The sequence below is a fragment of the Scyliorhinus canicula genome, chromosome 12 (assembly GCF_902713615.1).
Source record: "Scyliorhinus canicula chromosome 12, sScyCan1.1, whole genome shotgun sequence".
Classification (NCBI taxonomy): Eukaryota; Metazoa; Chordata; class Chondrichthyes; order Carcharhiniformes; family Scyliorhinidae; genus Scyliorhinus; species Scyliorhinus canicula.
This window is the reverse complement of record NC_052157.1, coordinates 100,351,599-100,379,337: the sequence shown is the minus strand read 5'-3', so window position 1 is coordinate 100,379,337 and position 27,739 is coordinate 100,351,599. Positions and strand designations below refer to the sequence as shown.

At 47.8% G+C, this 27,739-nt stretch overlaps 1 protein-coding gene across 10 annotated transcripts in view; it reads right to left on the bottom strand.

Annotated features, from left to right (window-relative positions):
* Nucleotides 1–27,739, bottom strand: part of LOC119974569 (SH2B adapter protein 2) — a 130,977-nt gene that overhangs the window by 43,750 nt on the left and 59,488 nt on the right. For all 10 annotated transcript variants that reach the window (XR_005462524.1, XM_038813577.1, XM_038813575.1 and 7 more), the window contains 2 exons: nucleotides 23,751–23,852; nucleotides 9,503–9,594 (listed from right to left, as the gene is read on the bottom strand). Coding sequence is in view for 9 of the 10 variants with exons in the window: in XM_038813577.1 (XP_038669505.1) it covers nucleotides 9,503–9,594; nucleotides 23,751–23,852 (194 nt within the window). In the remaining variant the exon portion in view is untranslated. The remainder of the gene's footprint in view (nucleotides 1–9,502; nucleotides 9,595–23,750; nucleotides 23,853–27,739) is intronic.

Sequence of the window (27,739 nt, the reverse complement as noted above, 5' to 3'; positions counted from 1 at the left end):
TTTAGTATGTATCAGCTACCGCTTAGGAGTTTGTGTGATGTGTCAAAATAAATTAGTCAATGCTTCTGCATCAGTGAAAACATTACAAATAAACAGCAATGCTACTTGGTGAGAATATATGAACAAGAGCAACTGCAGAAGTGTTAACCTGAAAGAAGGCCACCCTGGAAGGGATGTAATGTGATTTGAATGAGAGTTCAAGGTCTGGAACAAAGATTGTGAATTTACTCATGATTTCTAAGCACGGAGGGTGGGATTCTCCCAATGGGAGTCTAAGTGCCGATGCCGGACTAAAAACCGGAGTGTTTTACTCCGGCATCGGCGCCCGTTCCCAGACCCCTATTCTCCCCCCTCCGTGGGGCTAGTAGGGGATGCCCCCTGCGTGGTTTACGGGGGCGGGGCCTCGGCGTAGCGTCAGAGACCTGGCGCCGCAGTTGGGTTGGCGCCAACTAGCAGAGCGCTCCGGCCCCTAACCAACATGGCGGCAGGATTCTGGGGCCGGCTGCGGAAGGAAGTAGGGCCGGTGGGAGAGAGGCTGGCCCGTCAATCGGTGAGCCTCGATTGCGGGCCAGACCCCATCGGAGGCCCCCTCCGGGAACAGAGCCCCCCTCCCGTCCTACAGGCCACCCTCCAAACCTTCCCGACAAGTACCCGCCGGCAGCGACCAGGTGTGGATGGCGGCGGCGGGAACTCGGCCGTTTACGCGCATTGGCGCTGGTTTCGGGGGGGGCGGGAGAATCGCGTGCGGGTGTGGGGGCGCCCCGGCGATTCTCCCACCCGGCGGGAGGGGAGAATACCGCCCTGAGTCTTTGCGAACTCTGTAGGAAATTGAAAGCGGGGGAACTGTTTTGTTTAGTTTCATTTGGTTATGGTTTGTTAATTCAGTGAGGATACAGTTTAGAAAGAAGAAACACTCAAGATTAGGTCTTCAGCCCAAATAAAGTCAAATGCTGTGAAGATACATTCAGTTATCTCCATGCCAACATAAAGAATGTGGTGTGAGTGGTTATTTTGTATATGACTGGCTTCCCCTTTGAAACTAGCTGAAAACTATTCCAATCCTTGTTGGAACCTGAGTTGGTATAAATACAGGAAATTTAGCAGACGTACAATGTAAGTTGCACAAAGTTGGAAGTGGAATCTTGAGTGGGAACAAGTGTTTAAACGTGGGAATTTGGGAAGTGAGGGAATTTGGTGCAGTCAAGCAGGAGTGGTCCAAGAGATGTCGCCAGAAATAACGAGGTCGAGCGCCAAAGCGCACAGGCATTAATTAGTTTTGTAGATAGATGATTGATGAGTTTTAAGCTAGTTGGCCCCTCTAAACTGGGGAAATAGATTAAACTGATGTGGGGGAGATACAAGTATAATATTAAATTTACAGAGTAACTAGTTAAAACTCCATAATATAACTGGATAATTGAGTGATATTCCAAATTCGAAACCCAATTTGTGAAATAGAAGCAAAATAAAGATGGCAGGGCAGATGATGCGTTGCAGCTGTAATATGTGTGAGCTGGTGGATGTTGTGATATTGCTTTGTAGTGCATGTAGTTTAGCATACTGATTAACATACTGTTGAATTGCCAACAGCTTGGCATACATCATTCTAGAAATCGATGCAAGTTAACATGGTAGATACATTAGTCGGAGCAGTGATGATCTTGACTAACATTTGTATGAAGAACTCCCCTGGAATCTTGGACGTGATTCTCCGCAAATGCGGCGAATCGTAAAGGCTGCCGTGAAACTGCCGTGTATCACGGCAGCCTCCGAGCCCCCTCCCGGAACCCGATTCTCCCCCCCCCGGCAGGGCTAGCAGCGGGGCCCCGTGAAGCACGGCATCGCGGCCTTAGCGACCATCGCTAAGTCCGCACGGCAAGCGTCACGCCGGCTGACGCGCACGATGACGCCAGCCGCGCATGCGCGGGTTGGACGGCTCCAACCCGTGCATGCGCTGGGCCGTCATCTCCCTTGGCCGCCCCGCGGACTGATCCTGCGGCGCGGCGGAGGGAGAAAGAGTGCGTCCATCACGGTGGGCACCGATCGCGGGCCCATATCCACCTTGGCATGGACGGCCGTGCCAATCGGCGCCCTGGATGCCCAGAACGGGCATGTTGCGGCCATTTTTATGACGGCAGCAAGCAGGTGTGTTTGCTGCCGTAAAAACGTCTGTAAAGGCCTGGGAACTCGGCCCATCGGCCTGGGGAGAATCGCTGTTCGCCGTAAAAAACGGCGAGCAGCGATTCATGTCGTGGGGCGGCCGTGGGGAGGGGGGGAAGAATAGCGGGAGGGCGTGAAAAATGTCAGGGACGCCCTCCCGCTATTCTCCGATCTGTCGTGGGCAGCGGAGAATCGCGCCCCTTGTTCTTCAATTTTAAAAAATACCTCTGTTTAGATTACTAATCATTATTCTAGCATTTGGTACATTTGTGTTCAGAGCCAATAACACAAGGTGACAGCAGTGTGCAATATGGTGGCAGCGATTTGCATTTAGTGGCAGAAATCACCCTCGAGAATCAGTCCTCAGAAAGTAATTGAAGAACGGATGTATTGGAATCGGAATCGACCAGAAAGGCAGCGTTCTGGCATAATCAGGCTGGAAAAGCCAATCTCAATTGGGGCTGTGTGGCTGGAGAGCTGTTGAGCATTGTGAGATTTTCCCACTGGAAAGAGCTCCGTGGGTGGATTTTCCCAGTGCAGAGGCTGTTACCCCATCCTCCAGCCTCAGCCCTCAGGCCGTGCATGAGGTCCAGTTCTGCATGCACAGCAGAACTGCGTTCTGTTCTTTTTTCCATTGGAGAAAAGTAAGTTAAAGGGAAAGTCTTGGGAAAGCAAATTTTTGAGAAGCAAGAAATGTTGAAGCCATGGTAATGATGTATCCAGCTATTGAATTGGAAGGTTCCGGATGTCCTCAATGAATTGACATTGTTAAGGCAGCATATTGAGTTGTGTTTCTCAGATCTTGCAATTGCAGAGCCCGGCGGGCAGTAAAGATAAAGATAGTGATTGACAATGAATATAGATTCATAGACTTCCTATCTCATTTCCTGGAAAGGAAAGCAATGTGAAGTATAATTTATTGATTCACTTGTTCATTTCTTAATTATTTGACAGTAAAAACTCCAATCTCTAAATCACTGCTGCTTGTAAAGGCACTGATAGATCCAGCAACCAAATAAAATGTTACGGGAAGTTTTCCATTCTTGTGCCTTGGCCTCAGAGTGACTGAAGATATTCCTGAGGCAATGAGAATCTGAAAACTCATCCATGGGATTCTGTTGAAACACGGGAGCTAAAGTATCAAGGATAAGAAAGGCAGCAAAGGCTCAGAAACATCCCTAAATCCCTCTCGGGTTCAACACCAGCTCAGAATAATTTTCTCTTTGGATGCCAGGGAAGTATTCACGGTTTGTTTGAAGGTATTGGACCTGTGAGCTATTAGCTGTATCTCAGGAAAACCCAAGTGATTTTCACTGTTGGCAGAGTTTAAGAAGTGGTAAATTGGCACATCTCATTCTTGTGTAATTGTGCACTCTTGCAAGTGAAGATAACTCATTGATCATCCCAGCCTAACAATGCTCTGCATCATTATTTTTGCAGGAGTCCTTGATTGCTCTCATGAGATAAGTAACACCTTGAAAGTCCCACTGCTCTCAGTTACCATTGTATGACCTTCTCCCGAGGAGAGTGATCCATCGACTCAGCATAAATTAAGCTGCATTCCCAATAGAGGGCGGAATTCTCTCAGCCCAGGGCCGGGCCGGAGAATCCCCGCAACTGGCGCATGCGCATATTGGCTCCAGTCCCGTGCTGGCCCCCCTACGAGACGGCGTTTCCGACATCGCCAACAATTAGCCTCAGGATCACAGAATCCTGCCCAGAATCTTTTCCTGCACAAATTGGCACAAATTGAATCCTTGTTAGTAAAATTCTTGAACCATCAGCTACATTTACTGAAATTCCTACAAGAACTGCAGAACCCAATGGCTGTGTTTCCTCTGGTTAATCACATTGAGAATTGTTTGCAACAAAGAACAAAGAACAATACAGCACAGGAATAGACCCTTCGGCCCTCCAAGCCTGCATTGATCACATGTCCTATCTAGACCAACCGCCTGTATCCTTCTATACCCTGTCTGTTCATGTGCCTATCCAGATAAGTCTTAAAGGTCGCTAAACGTATCTGCCTCAACCATCTCACTTGGCAATGCATTCCAGGCCACCACCACCCTCTGTGTAAAAAAACTTCCCCACACATCTCCACTGAACCTTTCCCCCCTCACCTTGAACTTGTGCCTCCTTGTAATTGTCATTCCGCCCTGGGAAAAAGTTCCAACTGTTCACCTTATCTGTACCCCTAATAATTTCACAAACTTCTATCAGGTCGCCCCTCAGCCTCCGTCTCTCTAGGGAGAACAATCCCAGTTTATTCAATCTCTCCTCATAGATAATACCCTCCACACCAGGCAACATCCTGGTAAAACTTTTCTGTACTCTCTCCAAAGCCTCCACATCAAAGAACAAAGAAAAGTACAGCACACGAACAGGGCCTTTGATCCTCCAAGCCTGCGCCGACAATGCTGCCCGTCTAAACTAAAATCTTCTACACTTCTGGGGTCCATATCCCTCTAGTGTAGAAGATTTTAGTTTCAAAGAACAAAGAACAAAGAAAAAAATCTCATGATTTTGTAGACCTCAATCAGGTCCCCCCCTCAACCTCCGTCTTTCTAATGAAAATAATCCTAATCTACTCAACCTCTCTTCATAGCTAGCGCCCTCCATACCAGGCAACATCCTGGTGAACCTCCTCTGCACGTTCTCTAAAGCATCCACATTCGTTTGGCAAAGCGGCAACCAGAACTGCACGCAGTATTCCAAATGTGGCCGAACCAAAGTCTTATACAACTGTAACATGATCTGCCAACTCTTATACTCAATACCCCTTCCGATAAAGGAAAGCATGCCGTATGTACTCGTTAAGAATCGCACCCATTTTCTCTGACTCCACGCATAATTTTCCTCCTTTGTCCTTGAGTGGGCCAACCCTTTCTCTAGTTACCCTCTTGCTCCTTATATATGAATTTGGGATTTTCCTTAATCCTGTTTGCTAAAGTTATTTCATGACCCCTTTTAGACTTCTGGATTCCTCGTTTCAGATGGGTCCTACATTCCCGATATTCTTCCAAAGCTTCATCTGTCTTCAGTCGCCTAGACCTTATGTATGCTTCCTTTTTCCTCTTAGCTAGTCTCACAATTTAACCTGTCATCCATGGTTCCCTAATCTTGCCATTTCTATCTCTCATTTTCACAGGGACATGTCTGTCCTGCACTCTAATCAACCTCTCTTTAAAAGCCTCCCACATATCAAATGTGGATTTACCTTCAAACTACTGCTCCCAATCCACATTCCCCAGCTCCTGCTGAATTTTGGTACAGATGGCCTTCCCCCAATTTCGCACTCTTCCTTTAGGACCACTCTCGTCTTTGTCCACGAGTATTCTAAAATTTACGGAATTGTGATCACTATTCCCAAAGTAATCCCCTACTGAAACTTGAACCACTTGGCCGGGCTCATTTCCCAACACCAGGTCCAGTATGGCCCCTTCCCGAGTTGGATTATTTACATACTGCTCTTACAAACCCTCTTGGATGCTCCTTACAAATTCTCCTCCATCTGGACCTCAAACACTAAGTGTATCCCAGTCAATGTTGGGAAAATTAAAATCTCCTATCACCACCACCCTGTTGCTCCTACATCTTTCCATAATCTGTTTACATATTTGTACCTCTATCTCACGCTCACTGTTGGGAGGTCTGCAGTACAGCCCTAACATTGTTACCGCACCCTTCCTATTTCTGAGCTCTGCCTATATCACCGCACTGCTCGAGTCCTCCATAGTGCCCTCCTTCAGCACAGCTGTGATAGCCTCTCTGACCAGTAATGCAACAACTCCTCCCTTTTATGTTGTCCCCTTGTTCAAGAAGGGGAGTAGAGACAACCCCGGTAACTATAGACCAGTGAGCCTTACTTCTGTTGTGGGCAAAGTATTGGAAAGGTTTATAAGAGATAGGATGTATAGTCATCTGGAAAGGAATAATTTGTTTAGAGATAGTTAACATGGTTTTGTGAAGGGTAGGTCGTGCCTCACAAACCTTACTGAGTTCTTTGAGAAGGCGACCAAACAGGTGGATGAGGGTAAAGCAGTTGATGTGGTGTATATGGATTTCAGTAAAGCGTTTGATAAGGTTCCCCACGGTAGGCTATTGCAGAAAATGCGGACCATGGGATTCAGGGTGATTTAGCAGTTTGGATCAGAAATTGGCTAGCTGGAAGAAGACAGAGGGTGGTGGTTGATGGGAAATGTTCAGACTGGAGTCCAGTTACTAGTGGTGTACCACAAGGATCTGTTTTGGGGCCACTGCTGTTTGTCATTTTTATAACTGACCTGGAGGAGGGCATAGAAGGATGGGTCAGTAAATTTGCAGATGACACTAAAGTCGGTGGAGTTATGGACAGTGCAGAAGGATGTTACAAGTTACAGAGGGACATAGATAAGCTGCAGAGCTGGGCTGACAGGTGGCAAATGGAGTTTAATGCAGAAAAGTGTGAGGTGATTCATTTTGGAAGGAATAACAGGAAGGCAGAGTACTGGGCTAATGGTAAGATTCTTGGTAGTGTGGATGAGCAGAGAGATTTCGGTGTCCATGTCCATAGATCCCTGAAAGTTGCCATCCAGGTTGAGAGGGTTGTTAAGAAGGCGTACGGTGTGTTAGCTTTTATTGGTAGAGGAATTGAGTTTCGGAGCCAAGAGGTCATGTTGCAGTTGTACAAAACTCTGGTGCAGCCGCATTTGGAGTATTGCGTGCAGTTCTGGTCGGCGCAATATAGGAAGGATGTGGAAGCATTGGAAAGGGTGCAGAGGAGATTTACCAGGATGTTGCCTGATATGGAGGGAAGATCTATGAGGAAAGGCTGAGGGACTTGAGGCTGTTTTCGTTAGAGAGAAGAAGGTTAAGAGGTGACTTAATTGAGGCATACAATATGATCAGAGGATTAGATAGGGTGGACAGTGAGAGCCTTTTTCCTCGGATGGTGATGTCTAGCACGAGGGGACATAGCTTTAAATTGAGGGGAGATAGCTATAGGACAGATGTCAGAGGTAGGTTCTTTACTCAGAGAGTAGTAAGGGCGTGGAATGCCCTGCCTGCAACAGTAGTGGACTTGCCAACACTAAACGCATTCAAATGGTCATTGGATAGACATATGGACGATAAGGGAATAGTGTAGATGGGCTTTAGAGGGGTTTCACAGGTCGGTGCAACATCGAGGTCCGAAGGGCCGGTACTGCGCTGTAATGTTCTATATTCTCTGATCTATGTTTTACCTCCCTCTCTATCCCACCTGAAGCATCGATATCCTGGGATATTTAGTTGCCAATCATGCCCTTCCCTCAACTAAGTCTCAGTAATAGCAATAACATCATACTCCCAGGTACTAATCCAAGCCCTAAGTTCATCTGCCTTACCTACTACACTTCTCGCATTAACACAACTGCACCTCAGACCACCTTTGCGTTCATCATCTGCTCCCCGCCTATTCTTCCCCTTAGTCACACTGACTTCATGATCTAGTTCCTTACAGGCTTTAGTTACTACCTCCTTACTGTCCACTAACCTCCTCATTTGGTTCCCATCCCCCTGCCACATTAGTTTAAACTCTCCCCAACAGCGTTAGCAAAAGCACCCCCAAGGACATTGGTTCCAGTCCGGCCCAGGTGTAGACCGTCCAATTTGTAGTAGTCCCACCTCCCCCAAAACTGGTCCCAATGTCACAAAAATCTGAACCCCTCCCTCCTGCACCATCTCTCAAGCCACGCATTCACCCTGTCTATTCTTTCATTTCTGCTCTGACTACCACGTGGCACTGGTAGCAATCCTGAGATTACTACCTCTGAGGTCCGACTTATAACTTGGCTGCTAACTCCCTAAATTCTGCTTGTAGGACCTCATCCCGTATTTTTACCTATATCATTGGTGCTTCTATGCACCACAACAACTGGCTGTTCACCCTCCCCCTTCAGAATATTCTGCAGCCGATCTGAGATCCCTGACCCGTGCATCTGGGAGGCAACATACCATTTGGGAGTCTCGTTTTCGACCACAGAACCGCCTACCTACTCCCCTTACAATTGAATCCCCTATGGCTATAGCCCTTCCACTCTTTTTCCCCGCCCTTCTGTGCAGCAGCGCCAGCCACGGTGCCATGAGCCTGGCTACTGCTGCCTTCCCCTGGTGAGCCATCTCCCCCAAAAGTATCCCAAACGGTACACCTGTTTTGGAGGGAGATGACCGCAGGGGATACCTGCACTGCCTTCCTGCTTTTTCTCTGCCTTTTGGTTACCCATTCCCTTTCTCCCTCAGCAATCCTAATCTGTGGTGTGACCAATTCGCTAAACGTGCTATCCATGACCTCCTCAGCATCGCGGATGCTCCAAAGTGAGTCCGTCCGCAGCTCCAGAGCCGTCATGCGGTCAAACAAGAGCTGCAGCTGGACACACTTCCTGCACGTGAAGGAGCCAGGGACATCAGCCACGTCCCTGGGCAGCATGGTCCTTCTGGTAGTGCAGTGACCAGAATTGGACACAGCATTCCAAATGTGGCCTAATCAATGTTCCATATAACTGTAACATTATTATCGAGCTTTTATACTCGATACCCCTATGAAGGTAAGCATGCCATATGCTTCCTTTACCACCATTTCCACCTGCTGTCACCTCTAAGGATCTGTGGACCTGCACACCCAGATCTCTCTATGCTCCTGATGGTTCTGCCATTTATTTTATAGCTCCCACCTGAATTGGATTTACCAAAATACATCAGCTTGCATTTGTCTGGTTAAATTCCATCTGCCATTTCTCCGCGCAATTTTGTAGTCTATCTATATCCTGTTGTATTCTCTGACAATCTTCATCACTATCCGCAACTCCTGCAAGCTTAGTATCATCCGCAAACTTGCTAATCAGACCTGCTACATTTTCTTCCAAGTCATTGATATATATTACAAAGAACAGAGGTCCCAGTACTGATCCCTGCGGAACACCACTAGTTACAAACCTCCATTCGGAAAAACATCCTTCCACTGCTACCCTCTGCCTTCTGTGGCCGAGCCAGTTCTGAATCTATTTCACAACATTCAGCTTTATAAAACTGTTCGAAGCTTAAAACACCAGAGACAAGGGAATACAATCCACCTTGAGCAGTAACAAAAAACAGGTGATAGTGGATAGGCAGCTTGGATGGAGTGTAAACCTCTAACTCTGTTCGCAATTTTCCATTACTGCCCCAAATTAAATGCAGCCTCTGTAATTATATAATGAAGATCAATCACAATTATTATACCTCATTTCAGCTTCCATTTTGTGTGGTATATTTTTTCCATATGAAATATTTCCATTCAATCCTTCTCAAGGTCCCAATATCTAAGAAGAGAAGTTCCTCTTACCCTGGATCCATGCAGTCCTGAATGTCAGCCACCCAGGAGTGTTTCTGTAAGGAGTCGATCGTTTCCAGGATGTACTCTGCACCATTCTCCACCTGCCACATAAGAAGTCACAAATAGGATAGGAATTGACACCAAAATATTATCATGTGCATATTTTCAGTATGTTAGGTAATCTTTCTAAGGACAAATAGGTCTGTGGCTCTGCAATGCTTTCTCCTCCGAATTAATTAGTCAGCAGAATGGTTAATGGATCTTCATATCCAGTACAGGTCAAGGGTCAAGTGACAAAATGGAATGACCTTGTATCAGCAATTAGACCACAGGTCAACTGGGAGTTCCATAATTCCCATCTGGAAAGGTCCGAGAATCAGCGTAAATTATGTAGCAGAGGCAAAATCTGCAAGCCTGAAAATTGAATGTTGCTGAGACATTGCCACAAACTATGAAAAAATAAGAATTCTATGGACTTTCTTTTCAATAGTCGAGGTGATATTTCACCACCACTCCGAGATAATAAACCTGGGTGGTATAAACAATGTCTCCAGTACCACTGAGGATAACTGGGATGTGGAATTGTCTTATGGTGCATTTATACATAAATCGAAGTTATTTTGGGGAGGAATTACCATACAACTGTTTATTCCATGCAGTATTATTTAAATCTCAAGATGGTCACTTGCACTCATCTATCATCCAACGTACGCACATATGCTCATTCAGCGGCAAATAGTCCATAAAGCGAGGGAAGTAGAGATTGGGGGCCAGGTTTGTTACATATTTTGTCTAACATTTACATAGCTATCAATCATCACCATCCAAATGGAGGGTATCTACTTTCTGAGCCCTGGAGGTCTCAGGTAAGATGTGTTATTCTCACAATCTACACATGAGCAGATGTTGGTGAAGGTAGTTTGCTGAGCACTATCCTTGTGCACACTGTGGCCTGGATGTTTACGATGGTGGGAGCTCGCCCCCTTGCAATCCAGAGATTAGGCAAGGAACGGCAAGTGGGCAGCACGGTAGCAGAGTGGTTGCTTCACAGCTTCAGGGTCCCGGGTTCGATTCCCAGCTTGGGTCACTGTCTGCGGAGTCTGCACGTTCTCCCCGTGTGTGCGCGGGTTTCCTCCGGGTGCTCCGGTTTCCTCCCACAGTCCAAAGATGTGCAGGTTAGGTGGATTAGCCATGATAAATTGCCCTTAGGCTAGGTGGGGTTACTGGTTTACGGGGATAGGGTGGAAGTGAGGGCTTAAGTGAGGTGCTCTTTCCAAGAGCCGGTGCAGACCCGATGGGCCAAATGGCCTCATTCTGTACTGTAAATTCTATGATCTATGAACACATTCAACAGGCTCACTGCCATTTCACACTCTAACGAACATTGATTGACAGAAGGTGGGATTTCAATTCTCACTTGGGCATAAGTCCCATCTTGGAAAGCTGCCAGCCAATTAGATTGGCCAGCAGCTCTCCAGACCCTCCAGGAACAGCACTGCAGTGGCAGGAAGAGACACTTCAGCAAAGTGCCTGGAACTAAGTCCAGGGAACCAGAATAAAGAATAAAGGCAGAGGCCCCAGAGAGGGGAGGGTACGATGCTTTTTGGGGGTAGGGGTTGGGGTGGGGCTGCCAGGGATGTGTCTGGGGTCCCATAGGATACGCTGTGAGGGGAGGGTGTGCTAGGATGTCCCGAGGTCTCCAAGTCTTGACAGCAGGGTGCTCCCAGTCAGAAGGGGCTTCTCCTTGTTTGAGAACCACAGATTGGTACCACCTGCAGATCTGTTTTACTGTCAAATTGATGAAGAGTAAGACATGTCCAGTTTATGTCATTAATAATCTCTCTTCCTGACTTGCACCATCTTGAACAGAGAAACTGGAGTAGATTTGCCTCATTGTCACCGCAAGACAGAAATGTTGTTAATTGTGTTGGAATTTTCGGGTCAGGAGATAATAATTTGGTTGATTTGCGTTCCTTCAACTGGCCTCTGTCCACTTTCACCGCTCTTGATGTTGTTGGCCTTCAATCTGTCTGAAACAAATTGGATCAAAGGGGCTGGTTTAGCACAGGGCTAAATCGCTGGCTTTGAAAGCAGACCAAGGCAAGCCAGCAGCACGGTTCAATTCCCGTACCAGCCTCCCTGAACAGGCGCCGGAATGTGGCGACGAGGGGCTTTTCACAGTAACTTCATTTGAAGCCTACTCGTGACAATAAGCAATTTTCATTCTCATTTTATTTCATCACTCTCGACTAATCCATCTTCACTTGTCTCACAAGAACTCTCAGTACTTGGTCAGCAAGTGTCCAAATGTTAATTGTGGTTTCACGACTTGAATCAATGCCACAGCATTCCATACCCATGCGATACCACTTGAAATGAAAATGAAAATCGCTTATTGTCACGAGTAGGTTTCAATGAAGTTACTGTGAAAAGCCCCTAGTCGCCACATTCCGGCGCCTGTTCGGGGAGGCTGTTATGGGAAGTAACTTGGGAGTCACATCAATGGAAGGAGTGGTTGAATGACCCCTCAACAAAGTGTAAGAGCTTTTATTTGTCCATCCTGATGATCCATCATATTTACCATGAGGCGAGGGTCACAGTGCCAATGTCTGAACCAGCATCACATCGATGTCCATTTTACTAATGGCGCCAACAAGGAAGAGTCTGAAATAGGTTTTGATCTGTTTTCAGGACAATGTTCTTTAGTTTGCTTACTGTTTCATGTGGCCTTTAAAGTCTTCAATTTCATCTTCATGACAGGATCGTGAAAGCTGACATCCTGGTGTTGTAGGCACTTCTGACAAAGAATCAAGAATGCTTCCTCTCTCCTTTCCTTTGCCTCTCTGTACTCCTTGGCTACAGGTAATGGAGCAACCTGGCCTCATGTGATGTGATATAACTGATCTGTCTCCAAGGAATTAAGGATTAGCCATATTTTCCCCTATTCTGGACTCATTCACAAAGAGGAAATATCCTTTCCACTTCCACCTCGCCGAGGCAGTTCAGGTTCTCATATACCACAATCAAGTCACCCCTCAACGCTTCTAACTCCAATGGAAACAAGCCCAGTCTGTGCAAACTTTTCTCAAGACAATTCATTCATTCCAGGTGTCAATCTAGTAAACCTCCTCTGAACCGTCTCCAAAGCATTTACATCCTTCCTTAAATAAGGAGACCAATACTGGTGACAGTATTCAAGAAGTGATCTCACCAGTGTCCTGGGTCCTTATTTTAATAATCAAATCCTATCATAATAAACGATAGCATTCCATTGGCCTTCTTGATTACTTGTACCACCTGCATACTAACTTTTTGTGACTCATGCAATAGAACACCTCGATCCCTGTGCACCTCGGAATTCTGGAGTCATTCTTTATTCAATTAATTTTTTATTCTTCCTACCAAAGTAAACAACTTCCGCATTTTCCCACATTATGCTCCATCTGCCAGCTTTGATATCAATGACAAGAGGAGAGAAGGCATGATAGCTAAATGTCAAGCTGACACAAAGATAGGTAGGAAATTGGACATGGGCGGTTATGGACAGATGTAGATAGGAACATAGGAATTAGGAGCAGAAATAAACTGCATCTGTCTGCAGTTTTGCCAGATTTTTACCCACTCACTGAACATGCGTGTTGGCAGAGGGTTCTGGGTGTCTCTGTTTATGAATCTGTATGCAGATACAAAATGTAATTAGAAAGGCCAAATGGAATGTTAGCGTTTATTGCAAAAGGACTGGAGTATAAAAGTAGAGAAGTGCTGTTGCAATTGTACAGGGTGTTGGTGAGATGACGTCCAGAGTATTGTGTCCAGTTTTGGTCTCATTATTTGAGGAAGGATGTTGTGGCATTGGAGGAAGTTAAGAGGAGGTTCACTAGATTGATTCCAGGGTTTGGGCTTTTACTCGCTGGAGTTTAGGAGGATAAGAGGGGATCTGATCGAGGTGCATAAAATACTAAAAGGGACTGATAAAATGAATTTAGACCAAATGTTCCATCTTGTGGGGCAATCTGGACGAGAGGTCACAGATATAGGTTGAGAGGCGATAGATTTAGAACTGAGATGAGGAGGAACTACTTCTTGCAGAGGGTGGTGAATTTGTGGAACTCGGTGTCCTGAGTGCAGTAGGAGTCTGAACTATTAAATGATTTCAAGAGGGAGATAGATATATTTCTGATTTTAAAAAACGGGCTAAAGGGATATAGGGAACAGATGGGGAGGTGGATTTGAGACCAGGAAGAGATCAGTCATGATCTGAATGAATGGCGGAGCAGGCGCGAAGAGCTGAATTGTCTACCTCTGCTCCTAATTCCTATGTTCCTATCTACATCTGTCCACAACCTCCTATGTGTAATTTCCTACCTATCTTTGTGTCATCTTCGCCACATCATCTGGTCGCCACATTACCAGAAGGATGTTGATGCTTTGGAGAGGGTGCAGAGGAGGTTCACCAGGATGTTGCCTGGTATGGAGGGTGCTAGCTATGAAGAAAAGTTGAGTAGATTAGGATTGTTTTTGTTGGAAAGACGGAGGTTGAGGGGGGACCTGATTGAGGTCTACAAAATTATGAGAGGTATGGACAGGGTGGATAGCAACAAGCTTTTTCCAAGAGTGGGGGTGTCAGTTACAAGGGGTCACGATTTCAAGGTGAGAGGGGGAAAGTTTAAGGGAGATGTGCGTGGAAAGTTTTTTACGCAGAGGGTGGTGGGTGCCTGGAACACTTTACCAGCGGAGGTGGTAGAGGCGGGCACGATAGCATCATTTAAGAGGCATCTAGACGGGTATATGAAGGGGCGGGAACAGAGGGAAGTAGACCTTGGAAAATAGGAGACAGGTTTAGATAAAGGATCTGGATCGGCGCAGGCTGGGAGGGCCGAAGGGCCTGTTCCTGTGCTGTAATTTTCTTTGTTCATTGTTCTTTGTTCACATTTAGCAATCATGCCTTCGCTCCTCTTGTCCAAGTCATTGATATTAATTATAAAAAGTTGAGGCCCCAGCACACACCACTGTGGGACCCACATGTCACATCCTGGCAATCAGAAAAAGACCCCTAGGGGGATTCAATGATGGTAGTGCCATTGCATGTCAGGAAGAGATGGTTAGAGTCTCTCTTGTTGGAAATAGTCATTGCCTGGCAGTTATGTGTCACAAATGTTACATGACACTTATTAACCAAAGTCTGAATGTTGTCCAGGTTTTGTTGCACATCGACACAGATTGCTTCAGTATCTGAGGAGTCGTGATTGGCATTGAACATTGTGCAATCATCTGCGCATATCCCCACTTCTAACCTTATGATGAAAGAAAGTCATTAATGAAGCAGCTGAAGTTGGTTGAGCCTAGGTCACTACCCTGAGACACTTTCCAATGTCCCAATATTGAGATGGTTGACCTGTAACATAGAATCATAGAATTTACAGTGCAGAAGGAGGCCATTCAGCCCATCGAGTCTGCACTTCCCTTGGAAAGAACACCCTACTTAAGCCCCACACCTCCACCCTATCCCCTTTATCCCGGTAACCCAGTAACCCCACCTAATCCCCAACTGCCATTTCAAATGAATATTGTGCGTTAAACTTGTTAAACAGAAAAAAGGAAGAAATACATTTAAAAATGTGAATACCAAAATTAAACAAGTTGGAGTGTTAAAAACAGCTGGAAGTATGTTATTAAAACGTTCAACCCAAGTACTTTAATTAAGGCTGTTGCAACTTTTAAAATCATTTCAGTGGTCTCTTTATACTGATTGTGGATAAAAGGTTGAGATTGCAAAAATATTCTTCCCATCAGGGACCACTAAATGTCGCACTAATTGATCCTCGCCAGGAAATCGAGCAGACTTTTAATTATGAACAGCCAAAGTCAGGAAATCCTTGCCTGAAGCCAATGACGGTGCTCCTAGTAGGGTAGTGTCTGACTGTACATACGCAGGCACACACAAGCAGAAATTCTTATTCAACATTTTACAAATGGTTCCACTGACACCACTAATGGATCGGGCAGTGGGTAAATGGGTCATTTTGTCCAAACACACTCAGATTTATTCCCTGATATTACTGAGTTAGATATTTAAGTGGGTGCAAATGGAGGGTTATGCAATTGGCCCCAGTATCCGAGTTACGAGTAGCCCAGTCAGAGCCTTGATGACATTGCAGAGAGAACACTGATCAAATGTTCATTTAGTGCAAAATAATAATAATCTTTATTATTGTCACAAGTCGGCTTACATTGACACTGCAATGAAGTGACTGTGAAAAGCCCCTAGTCGCCACATTCCGGCGCCTGTTCAGACCAAGAGAGCATTCAGAATGTCCGAATTTCGAGACTTGAGGGAGGAAACTGGAGCACCCGGAGAAAACCCACGCAGACACGGGGAGAACATGCATGACAATCCTGATTCTTTTGCTGTCAGTCTGGTCTCAATAAAATTTGAGACGGATTTGCAGGTATCAATTATTGTTTATTTTAACCAGCTAGCTGGGGTGACTCACTTTATTAAAAGCACAGGACACAATCTCTGTCTCCTGGATCTTCAACAGCTAGAGTCAGAACAAAGAGACAGAGCTTTTCTTACATACACATTCGAGTTGCATCAAGTTTCACATATATGACCAAATAAGGCAACAGTAATGAATGCAAGATTCCCAATGGTCATCCCTATACACTTCCTGACTCTGGGGCCCTCTTTTACCCAGCATTCTTTCCACCACCCTCTGCACAAGGATCTGGTCCTCGCAACTGCCCATCCACCCTTCCTGGCCATGCTTTGCTTAGTTCCTTTGTTAATTTCCTGATAACTCATTACCCTACTCTCCGGCTCCTATACCCAGGTCTATCCTCTACATTATCCTAACTAATTATCCCATTTTGTATCACATTCGTTTGTTCAATTCCTCATGCAGACTCCGCACAGACAGTGACCCAAGCCGGGAATTGAACCTGGGACCCTGGCGCAGGCTATCATTGTATTGACATGGTCCTGAACTGGGGGTAGAACCATCCTGCTGCATGGGGTGAATTTGATAGAACACCCTCTCAACTTCCCGTTTGTAAATTATCCAACAGGAATTGTGAGTATATATAATGTGTCTCTCTGCACACTGAAGGAGATGTGTTAAATCATGGGAAAGCATTTGCAGCACGGTAGCATTGTGGATAGCACAATCGCTTCACAGCTCCAGGGTCCCAGGTTCGATTCCGGCTTGGGTCACTGTCTGTGCGGAGTCTGCACATCCTCCCACTGTGTGCGCGGGGTTTGCTCCGGGTGCTCCGGTTTCCTCCCACAGCCCAAAGATGTGCAGGTTAGGTGGATTGGCCTTGATAAATTGCCCTTAGTGTCTAAAATTGCCCTTAGTGTTGGGTGGGGTTACTGGGTTATGGGGATACGGTGGAGGTGTTAACCTTGGGTAGGGTGCTCTTTCCAGGAGCCGGTGCAGACTCGATGGGCCGAATGGCCTCCTTCTGCACTGTAAATTCTATGTAAAAAAAAAAGCGAACCAGTTCGAGATCCCTGTGAGCACTGAGGGTTGTTACTGTGTACTAGGTTACAGTGAAGAATTTGTTGAGCTATAACAGGGGATCACATATGTATCTATAATTAGTCAATCTCTGTGGTGTTAATCAAGAGGAGTCAATAGTCTTCAGGTAAAGTGGGCCAATGGGAGAGCACCTATAGCTATTATTCAGCCCTCATTTTAAATCATATAATGGGTCATTATTGTGTCCTTATTTTTAAAATATAAAACTTTGATTTTATGTTAATCTTTGAGTAGCTAACAGCAATATTTTAGCAGAGAAGTAGACTCAGTTGGAGCGTGGGAGTTTCTACGCAGTATATCCAGAATTGGCTCAGTGGCAGGAAGCAAGTGGGTATTCTGGTGACTGGAAGGCTCTTTCCAATGGGGTTGGCCTGGGTTCGGTGCTGGTTCCCTTGCTGTTCATGGAACAGAAACAATGATTTGGACTTGAATGTAGGGGACACGATTTAGAAATTTGCAGATGATGCAAAAATTGGTGGTGGGCTTGATAATGAGAAAGAAAACTGTAGCTGCCGGAAAATATCAATAGATGTTAAGATTCAAAACAGAGGTAAAAAAACCAACGTAAGTGTACTTTACCTGAATGCTCGGAGTATTCGGAATAAAGTAAATGAGTTGATGGCGCAAATCATCGTGAATGACTATGATTTAGTGGCCATTACTGAAACATGGTTAAAGGATGGTCACGACTGGGAGTTAAATATCCAATGGTATCAAACTATTCGGAAGGACAGAGTGGATGGTAAGGGAGGTGGTGTAGCTCTGTTATTTAAGGATGACATCTGGGCAATAGTTAGGGATGATATCGGTGCTGTGGAGGATAAGGTTGAATCCATTTGGGTGGAAATCAGGAATAGTAAGGCGAAAAAGTCATTGATAGGAATAGTCTATCGGCCACCAAATAGTAACATTATGGTGGGGCAGGCAAAAAACAAAGAGATAACTGATGCATGTAGAAATGGTACAGCAGTTATCATGGGGGATTTTAATCTACATGTCGATTGGTTTAACCAGGTCGGTCAAGGCAACCTTGAGGAGGAGTTTATAGAATGTATCCACGATAGTTTCCTAGAACAGTGTGTAATGGAACCTAGGAGGGAACAAGCGGTCCTAGATCTTGTCCTGTGTAATGAAACAGGATTGATTCATGATCTCATAGTTAGGGATCCTTTCAGAAGGAGCGATCACAATATGGTGGAATTTAAAATACAGATGGAGGGTGAGAAGGTAAAATCAAATACTAGTGTTTTGTGTTTAAACAAAGGAGATTACGATGGGATGAGAGAAGAGCTAGCTAAGGTAGACTGGGAGCAAAGACTTTATGGTGGAACAGTTGAGGAACAGTGGAGAACCTTCCAAGCAATTTTTCACAGTGCTCAGCAAAGGTTTATACCAACAAAAAGGAAGGACGGTAGAAAGAGGGAAAATCGACCGTGGATATCTAAGGAAATAAGGGAGAGTATCAAATTGAAGGAAAGAACATACAAAGTGGCAAAGATTGGTGGGAGACTAGAGGACTGGGAAATATTTAAGGGGCAACAGAAAGCTACTAAAAAAGCTATAAAGAAGAGTAAGATAGAGTATGAGAGTAAACTTGCTCAGAATATAAAAACAGACAGCAAAAGTTTTTACAAATATATAAAGCAAAAAAGAGTGGCTAAGGTAAATATTGGTCCTTTAGAGGATGAGAAGGGAGTTTTAATAATGGGAGATGAGGAAATGGCTGAGGAACTGAACAGGTTTTTTGGGTCGGTCTTCACAGTGGAAGACACAAATAACATACCAGCGACTGATAGAAATGAGGCTATGACAGGTGAGGACCTTGAGAGGATTGTTATCACGAAGGATGTAGTGATGGGCAAGCTAATGGGGCTAAAGGTAGACAAGTCTCCTGGCCCTGATGGAATGCATCCCAGAGTGCTAAAAGAGATGGCTAGGGAAATTGCAGATGCACTAGAGATAATTTACCAAAATTCACTAGACTCTGGGGTGGTCCCGGTGGATTGGAAATTAGCAAACGTGACACCACTGTTTAAAAAAGGAGGTAGGCAGAAAGCAGGAAATTATAGGCCAGTGAGTTTAACTTCGGTAATAGGGAAGATGCTGGAATCTATCATCAAGGAAGAAATAGCGAGGCATCTGGATAGAAATTGTCCCATTGGGCAGACGCAGCATGGGTTCATAAAGGGCAGGTCGTGCCTAACTAATTTAGTGGAATTTTTTGAGGACATTACCAGTGCAGTAGATAACGGGGAGCCGATGGATGTGGTATATCTGGATTTCCAGAAAGCTTTTGACAAGGTGCCACACAAAAGGCTGCTGCATAAGATAAAGTTGCATGGCATTAAGGGTAAAGTAGTAGCATGGATAGAGGATTGGTTAATTAATAGAAAGCAAAGAGTGGGGATTAATGGGTGCTTCTCTGGTTGGCGATCAGTAGATAGTGGTGTCCCTCAGGGATCCGTGTTGGGCCCACAATTGTTCACAATCTACATAGATGATTTAGAACATAGAACATAGAACAGTACAGCACAGAACAGGCCCTTCGGCCCTCAATGTTGTGCCGAGCCATGATCACCCTACTCAAACCCACGTATCCACCCTATACCCGTAACCCAACAACCCCCCCCTTAACCTTACTTTTATTAGGACACTACGGGCAATTTAGCATGGCCAATCCACCTAACCCGCACATCTTTGGACTGTGGGAGGAAACCGGAGCACCCGGAGGAAACCCACGCACACAGGGGGAGGACGTGCAGACTCCACACAGACAGTGACCCAGCCGGGAATCGAACCTGGGACCCTGGAGCTGTGAAGCATATATGCTAACCACCATGCTACCCTGCTGCCCCTAGAGTTGGGGACCAAGGGCAATGTGTCCAAGTTTGCAGATGACACTAAGATGAGTGGTAAAGTGAAAAGTGCAGAGGATACTGGAAGTCTGCAGAGGGATTTGGATAGGTTAAGTGAATGGGCTCGGGTCTGGCAAATGGAATACAATGTTGACAAACGTGAGGTTATCCATTTTGGTAGGAATAACAGCAAACAGGATTATTATTTAAACAATAAAATATTAAAGCATGCTGCTGTTCAGAGAGACCTGGGTGTGCTAGTGCATGAGTCACAGAAAGTTGGTTTACAGGTACAACAGGTGATTAAGGCGGCAAATGGAATTTTGTCCTTCATTGCTAGAGGGATGGAGTTTAAGACTAGGGAGGTTATGCTGCAATTGTATAAGGTGTTAGTGAGGCCACACCTGGAGTATTGTGTTCAGTTTTGGTCTCCTTACTTGAGAAAGGACGTACTGGCACTGGAGGGTGTGTAGAGGAGATTCACGAGGTTAATCCCAGAGTTGAAGGGGTTGGATTACGAGGAGAGGTTGAGTAGATTGGGACTGTACTCGTTGGAATTTAGAAGGATGAGGGGGGATCTTATAGAAACATTTAAAATTATGAAGGGAATAGACAGGATAGGTCCGGGCAGGTTGTTTCCACTGGTGGGTGAAAGCAGAACTAGAGGGCATAGAGGGCCAGCTAAATCGCTGGCTTTTAAAGCAGACCAAGCAGGCCAGCAGCACGGTTCTATTCTCGTACTAGCCTCCCCAGACAGGAGCCGGAATGTGGCGACTAGGGGCATTTCACAGTAACTTCATTGAAGCCTACTCGTGACAATAAGCAATTTTCATTTCATTTTTTTCATAGCCTCAAAATAAGGGGAAGTAGAATTAGGACTGAGTTTAGGAGGAACTTCTTCACCCAAAGGGTTGTGAATCTATGGAATTCCTTGTCCAGTGAAGCAGTTGAGGCTCCTTCATTAAATGTTTTTAAGGTAAAGATAGATAGTTTTTTAAAGAAAAAAGGGATTAAGGGTATGGTGTTCGGGCCGGAAAGTGGAGCTGAGTCCACAAAAGATCAGCCATGATCTCATTGAATGGCGCAGCAGGCTCGAGGGGCCAGATGGCCTACTCCTGCTCCTAGTTCTTATGTTCTTATGTTCTTATTAGTCAGATGGTCAGCACCGTGGAAAATGGAGCTCAGTTCAGAGAAGTGGGAGATAATGCATTTGGGGAAGGCTGACAATGCAAGGGAACACACAATAAATGGTAGGTTACTGTGAAAAGTGTAGAACAGAGAGACCAGGGAGCAAATCCCTGAATGTAGCTGGACAAGTAGATAAGGAACTGTATAAAACACTAGTTCGGCCCCAGCTAGCGTACTGCATACAGTTCTGGTCACTGCACTGTAGGAAAGATGTGATTACATTAGAGGGGGTACATTCTCAGCAGTTGAAATGAGAAAAGGAAAAGGGTTGACTAATGTGAGGGTTGAAATAGCGTGTGAACATGACGAGCAATGTGTGGCGCAATTAATGTAGGTTAGTGAAGTGTAATGGGGAGGGGAGTCTTTTGAGTGCTGCGAATCGTGAAAGTAGTGAGGCTGTAAAATGGTGCAACTGGGAACAGGAAGTAAGAGTATCCTTATCGTAATAATGCTTGTCAGATCTTATATTTCTTTGGATGTTACAGCATTGTCCTGGGAGCAAGGTTCTGGCTAGTCACATGCTCCACAATTTCTACCCAGTTTCCTAAGTTGATGCTGAGAGGGTTTCCTATTCCCAGAGTGGAAGAGGATCTTACTCCTCTCTCCACTGTCAGCAGCTCAAAGCGGTACAGGAAATCCTCACTTAAAGTTATGATTGCATTCCTGACAATCACCACTTTAAATGAAACTCTTTTAAGTGACGCATGGTTTTCTATAGGAATCAATGTTAAAGCCAGAGTTAGGTTCCTGAGGACAATGTTTTCCTGGAAAAATCAAGGTAAAAGTTGAAACAAGCAAAGACATTTGAAAAACAGTACAGTGCAGTGTCTGTACACTATGCAGAATTCTTTTAGAAAAAACAATGTCCACAGATTCCTCAACTAACCCAGGGTACATTAAAAAAAACAGTTCAAAAATGTTACTTTAGTACGGAGTGGGGTGGTGGGGTACTTGAAAGTGCATCAAAAAACAATGGGCGGGATTCTCTCGCACCTTCAGGGGCTAGGCACCGGAGTGGTTTGCACCCCGCCGGCCGGCGTGGAAGGCCTTTGGCGCCACGCCAGCCGGGGCCGAAGGGACTCCGCCGGCCGGCGAGAGCCCGCGCATGCGCAGGTGCATCAGCGTCGGCCATCGCGGAGGCTGACACGGCCGACGCGTAGTAAAAGAGTGCCCCCATGGCACAGGCCCTCCCGCCGATCGGTGGGCCCCGATCGCGGGCCAGGCCACTGTGGGGGCACCCCCCCTCCGGGGCCAGATCGCCCATCGTCCCCCCAGGACCCCGGAGCCCGCCCCACGCCGCCAGGTCCCGTCGGTAAGGGACCTAGTCTGATCCACGCCGGCGGGACCGGCAACAAACCAGCGGGACTTCGGCCCATCGCGGGCTGGTGACTTCGGGCAGCCCTGGAGCCCATTGAGCTGCGCAGATCCCCGCCATTCTCCGGGGCGGGCGGCGTGACTCTTTAGCAAATCTGCATATTAGAGCGAGAGAGTAAGCCTTACTCTAATGTGCAGATTCCCCAGTTACCTGAGGCTTTAGGATTCAATCCCTTTGCCTTGGACACCTCAGACACGCACTGTTCAGCACTGTCCCCATTTTGGAATGGCACTGTGTGGGTTTCCTTGGGGATCGGAGGCCCCCAGCTGCATACCCTTTGGGATGGGTGGTGCCCTGGCGTTGCTGGTGCCACCTGGATACCCTGGCAGTGCCAGATTGGCAACCTGGCAGTGCCAATGTGCCCATATCGCACTGCCAGCTGGCATGGGCACTGGCAAGTTGGCATGCGTGCACTCGGGCGAGGATTTCTCACTGTTGGGAGGGAGGGAGATGACCCTCCCACACTGTGTTCGGGCTGGGGAAGGGGGTATCTTGAGGATTGTTTCTGGAGCCTTGGAGATCGGGGCGCCATTTAAAAATGGTGTCCCGATCTCTCGCTACAGTGGGGTGTTACGGCGGACGGAACTCCCCGCTGTACAAACGGAGCTACGCGCGGCCTCGGACATGCATTCCCCATTCAAGCCCCGCGTTGAATAGCCACATGTTTTTCGGCTCTTCGAGCGCCGGGAAACACGCGACTCAACGTGCTTACTTGGAGACTTTGTTCCCTTTTCGGAAAATCGCACCCACAGTTATGTAAATATACATTGAATAATAAATATAATAATAATAGATTACATAGAACATACAGAAGGAGGCCATTCGGCCCATCGAGTCTGCACTGACCGACTCAAGCCCCCACCTCCACCCTATCCCCGTAACCCAATAACCCCTCCTGACCGTTTTTGGTCACTAAGGGCAATTTATCATGGCCAATCCACCTAACCTGCTCGTCTTTGGACTGTGGGATGAAACCGGAGCACCCGGAGGAAACCCACGCAGATACGGGGAGAACGTGCAGACTCCGCACAGACAGTGACCCAGCGGGGAATCGAACCTGGAACCGTGACGCTGTGAAGCCAGAGTGCTAGCCACTGTGCTGCCCTAAATAATAATCGCTTTTTGTCACAAGTAGGCTTCAATGAAGTTACTGTGAAAAACCCCTAAAGTGGCTGAAAGACAAGTTCCTGAACAATAATAAGAGGAATCAATACTTATACGTTGATCAACAATAAAAGATGTGCATTGTTACATGTGGCTAATTGCACAACATCCTTTCCCCAACATCCCACACACACCTTCAGCACAAACGTGTTGTCTTTATCCGGCATTTCCAGTGGCATTGTGGTCCTGACCTTGACGATTGCTGAGAGTGGGATGCTGACTCTGGGCTTTGTAGACTGTTAAAGAAAGGATCGGGTTATTGCATGTCACTGATTACATCAAAACATCCGACAAAATTCAGACGTTGGCCAAACAATCTTTCTCTCGGTGGTCCTCATGATATTGTAGTAATGATCACCCAGACTGCCTTAAGGGAGAGTAAATCCCTGTCTGTTCAAATTAACATTTCAGACATTGCGGGCGCGATTCTCCGCTCCCCACGCCGGTTGGGAGAATCGCGGGAGGGCCGGGCGACTCATTTCACGCCCCCCTGGCACCCCCCCGCGATTATCCCACCCACCCCGCTCGGAAGAATCGCCGCTCGCCGTTTTTCACGCTGACCGGCGATTCTCCAGGCCCGGGTGGGCCGAGTGGCCTGCCGTTCGCGACCGTTTCACGATGGCAGCAACCACACCTAGTCGCTGCCGTCGTGAACATGGCGGCCAAAGGCCCGTTTGAAGCTTGTGGGGGGCGGAGGGGGAGTGAGCACCACGGCTGTGCTCGGGAGGGGACTGGCCCGCGATCGGTGCCCACCGATTGTCGGGCCGGCACCTCAAAGCGACGCACTCTTTCCCCTCCGCCGCCCCGCAAGATCAAGCCGACACGCCTTGCGAGGCAGCGGAGGGGAAGACGGTCACCGCGCATGCGCGGGTTTGAGCTGTCAGCCGTCGTGATGTCAGCCGCACATGCGCGGGTTGGAGCCGGCCAACCTGCACATGCGCGGGTGACGTCACATAGGCGCCGCCGTCAGGTCATTCTCGGCGCGCCGACTTGACGCAAGCATCAAGGTCCGGCCGCCGAGAATAACGGAGCGCCGCTCCCAGCCCCCTGGGTGGGGGTGAATACGGTGAGAGGAGCGGCCTCCGAGGCCATCGTGACACTTGGCCGAGTTCACGGCGGCCTTCCCGATTTTTCCCGGGTGCGGAGAATTCCGCCCAGCATTTTTCATACACAGCCATGCCGTGTTTCTCAGTCTACGTTGTCTCTTTCGTCACTTCGCTGCGGCCCGGCCAGCCTTGTGACTGTCAGATTTTTGATTAACGAAGGGGTCAAGGGGGTTACAGGGAGATAGCAGGAAAGTGGAGTTCTGAATAATCTTATTGAATGATGGAGAAGGCTCGAGTAGCCAAGTGCCCCCCCCCCCCCCACCCCACCCCACCCATATTTCCTGCGTCCTTGTGGCCATGCAGATTACCCCTGAAATCTCTGCTGTTTCCACCAGTGTCACTGTGTATCCTGTCAGAGAGGAGCACCTACTGATCCTTTCCCCTGTCAATAGCCAGAAAGCAGCTTCACTCAGATGATACCTGTGACAGGCAGTTAGTCCATAGACAATGGAAAAGCAAATTGAGCTGAATGTCAGATGGGGCCTGATTCACCTTTGCTGTCTTTATTCAGCTGCCCATGAAGAATCTACACTGTGCAGAGTGGGAAAGCAGTGGGAACTGAATGACACCCAGTAACTGCCACCTCAGCAATTTACTCTTTCACGTACTGTAATGGCCTTTCATAAAACTTCTCATTCATAATCTAGTTGGAATGAACATAAAAATAAATATTGTACCCTGCGCATGTGTTTGATTTTTCTGTACTACTCAATTCTATCGTGGTATAAGTGAGATGCAATGTTGTCATCCAAGGATTGAAGAATCTGGGTTGTGATTTAACTCGTCACATCCGACTTGATGACGCAATGAGGCCGTTTAATTTGCGACGCTCGGAACGCCTCACGAGATCTAACCAGATCTTGCGAGACATCACAACCTGGATCTCGAATATGTCTACACTGTCATCTCCTGAGGCCCGAGATCTCATGAACCAGGCGTAACGGCATCTGGGCAGATATCCCAGGACATTGGAGGCCTCCGGGTGGTCGGACTCTGGGCAGGGTGGTACCCTGGCACTCCTGCTGGCACCCGGGACCATTGGCACTGCCACCTAAGCATTCTGGCCAGATGCCCTGGTCACAAAGGCCAGCAGCTGCCCACCCCCGATGCTGCAGGGTCTGACTGCCCAGCACTGTGTACCTTCTGTCTCTCGAACCCCCTCCCCACCAGGAGAAGGCAGTGCATAACCACAGAGAGAGAGGGAGAAGGCCAGAGGGGGACCGCTGGCTGTGTGGAGCAAGCGGGCAATGGACCTGGTCAGTGGGCCCGGAAAGAGGGCAGTCGCCGTGGCGGAAGTTGGCATTGCGGTGTCCCTATGGCACATGTGGCATGGCACCATGTCACCTCCCCCACACCAACACACTCATCACCCCCATACCGCCCTTCAAAACTCTCATGCCACCCCGATACCACCCACCTCCTTGACACCATCTACCACCCAAATCCACAATCCAATCACGCGCTATGTATTGTGCCTTGCAGGGTCAGCTGGCGATATGGCGAGCCCTTCTGGTATCCCCCGCCCCAAGCCAAAGCAGATTCCACTGACAAGATGGCAACGGATAGCGAAGGGAGCCCCCAAATGTCAGCCCAAGACACCCTGGAGCAGAGCACCGGTCCGGGGATGACTCCGGCGTCCCGTCACTGCTGTCTCCAACACCCTCCACCATCCCAGAGACACTCACCTCGGTTGGGCACTTTAGTGAAGAGGCTCCTGGGACAGCATCTTATGCACTCCACACACATGCTGCAGTACATCAGGTGAAGGTAGAAACCCCCGAGGGGGCAGATGGTGGGAGGGCGGTCGACCCCAGGGACTAGCTACCGTCTCTGGAAAGGGCAGTCCCATTGATAATGGACAGGCAGGCACAGAGCCAGAACTATATGAGGCATTGTCAGCAACCGACCAGAGCCTGCAGATCCAGTTGGAGGAGTCCAACCTCCCGCTTGGAGGAGGTGCCAATGATGCATGCCACCCAGGTCAATACTGAACAGGTGGAGGCCTTGAGGGCGAGGGTCACAGCCATGGATCAAGATGTCCAAGGCCCGGGACACTCTGTGCGGTGTGCTAAAGCGGATGACAGGGCGATCCTGTCACAGGCAGCCATGTACATGGGCCACCTGGACACTTCAACGGCACTCCGGAGCTTGGCCCAGTCACAGCGGGTCATGGATGCAGGCATCAATGGCATTCCTCGAGTGCTGGGTGACCTGAGCCAGTCACAGAGTGGGGTGGTCCACTCCCAGCGCTCTGTGGCCGCGAGCATTGAGATCCCGGTCAAGACGAGAGCAGGCCTCCAGGACTAGCAGTGCCAGGTGGCGGGGGAGTCCCAGAGCTCACTCCAGCCACACCCCTGTCCTAAGTGATGGCCCGAGGGCCTCTGGGCACCCTAAGGGAAGAGGAGGTGATGGGGCCCCCGCAGGCAGGTGCCGGAAACCACAGCGGCTCAGACTCCACCCCCACCCCCACCCCCCCTATCCCTGGTTTATCAGATGGGCAACGGGTGGGTAAAACCATGCCACCTGGGACACCCGAGAGGCTGCCGGGCCTGCCCAGGCCCAGTCGCTCCAAAGGACAGCTGTCAAAGGGGACCCAGGTCACAGGGCGGGATTCGCAGTACGCCGCCTGCACCCCTGATGTACTGCCTGGGGAACTACCTGGACTGAGCATTCGGGCCCATAGGCCAGAAAGTTAGACATAAGTTACGTTGGCATGGGTGCAGCAGCCAGGATAGTGTTACGTGTTAGGGCATAAACCTGTAGAAGCTTGTTTACCTGCTCAGAATAAATATTGTTCACAAACATTCCAACCTGCCTCGATGCTCTGTATGAAGGGTGTGATGGATGGGCTGGGCTGGCTGCCGAGGGGCGCTGGGGGAGTGGGGATGGGTGGCCGTTGGAGATAGATATGGGCCAGCACCATGGCCTGTACAACCATGGGCCATGGGGAGGGGGTGCAGTCAGTGGGGTGCACAGCAAGATGGTCTCGGCAATGGTAGTCCATGCCTGGACACCCC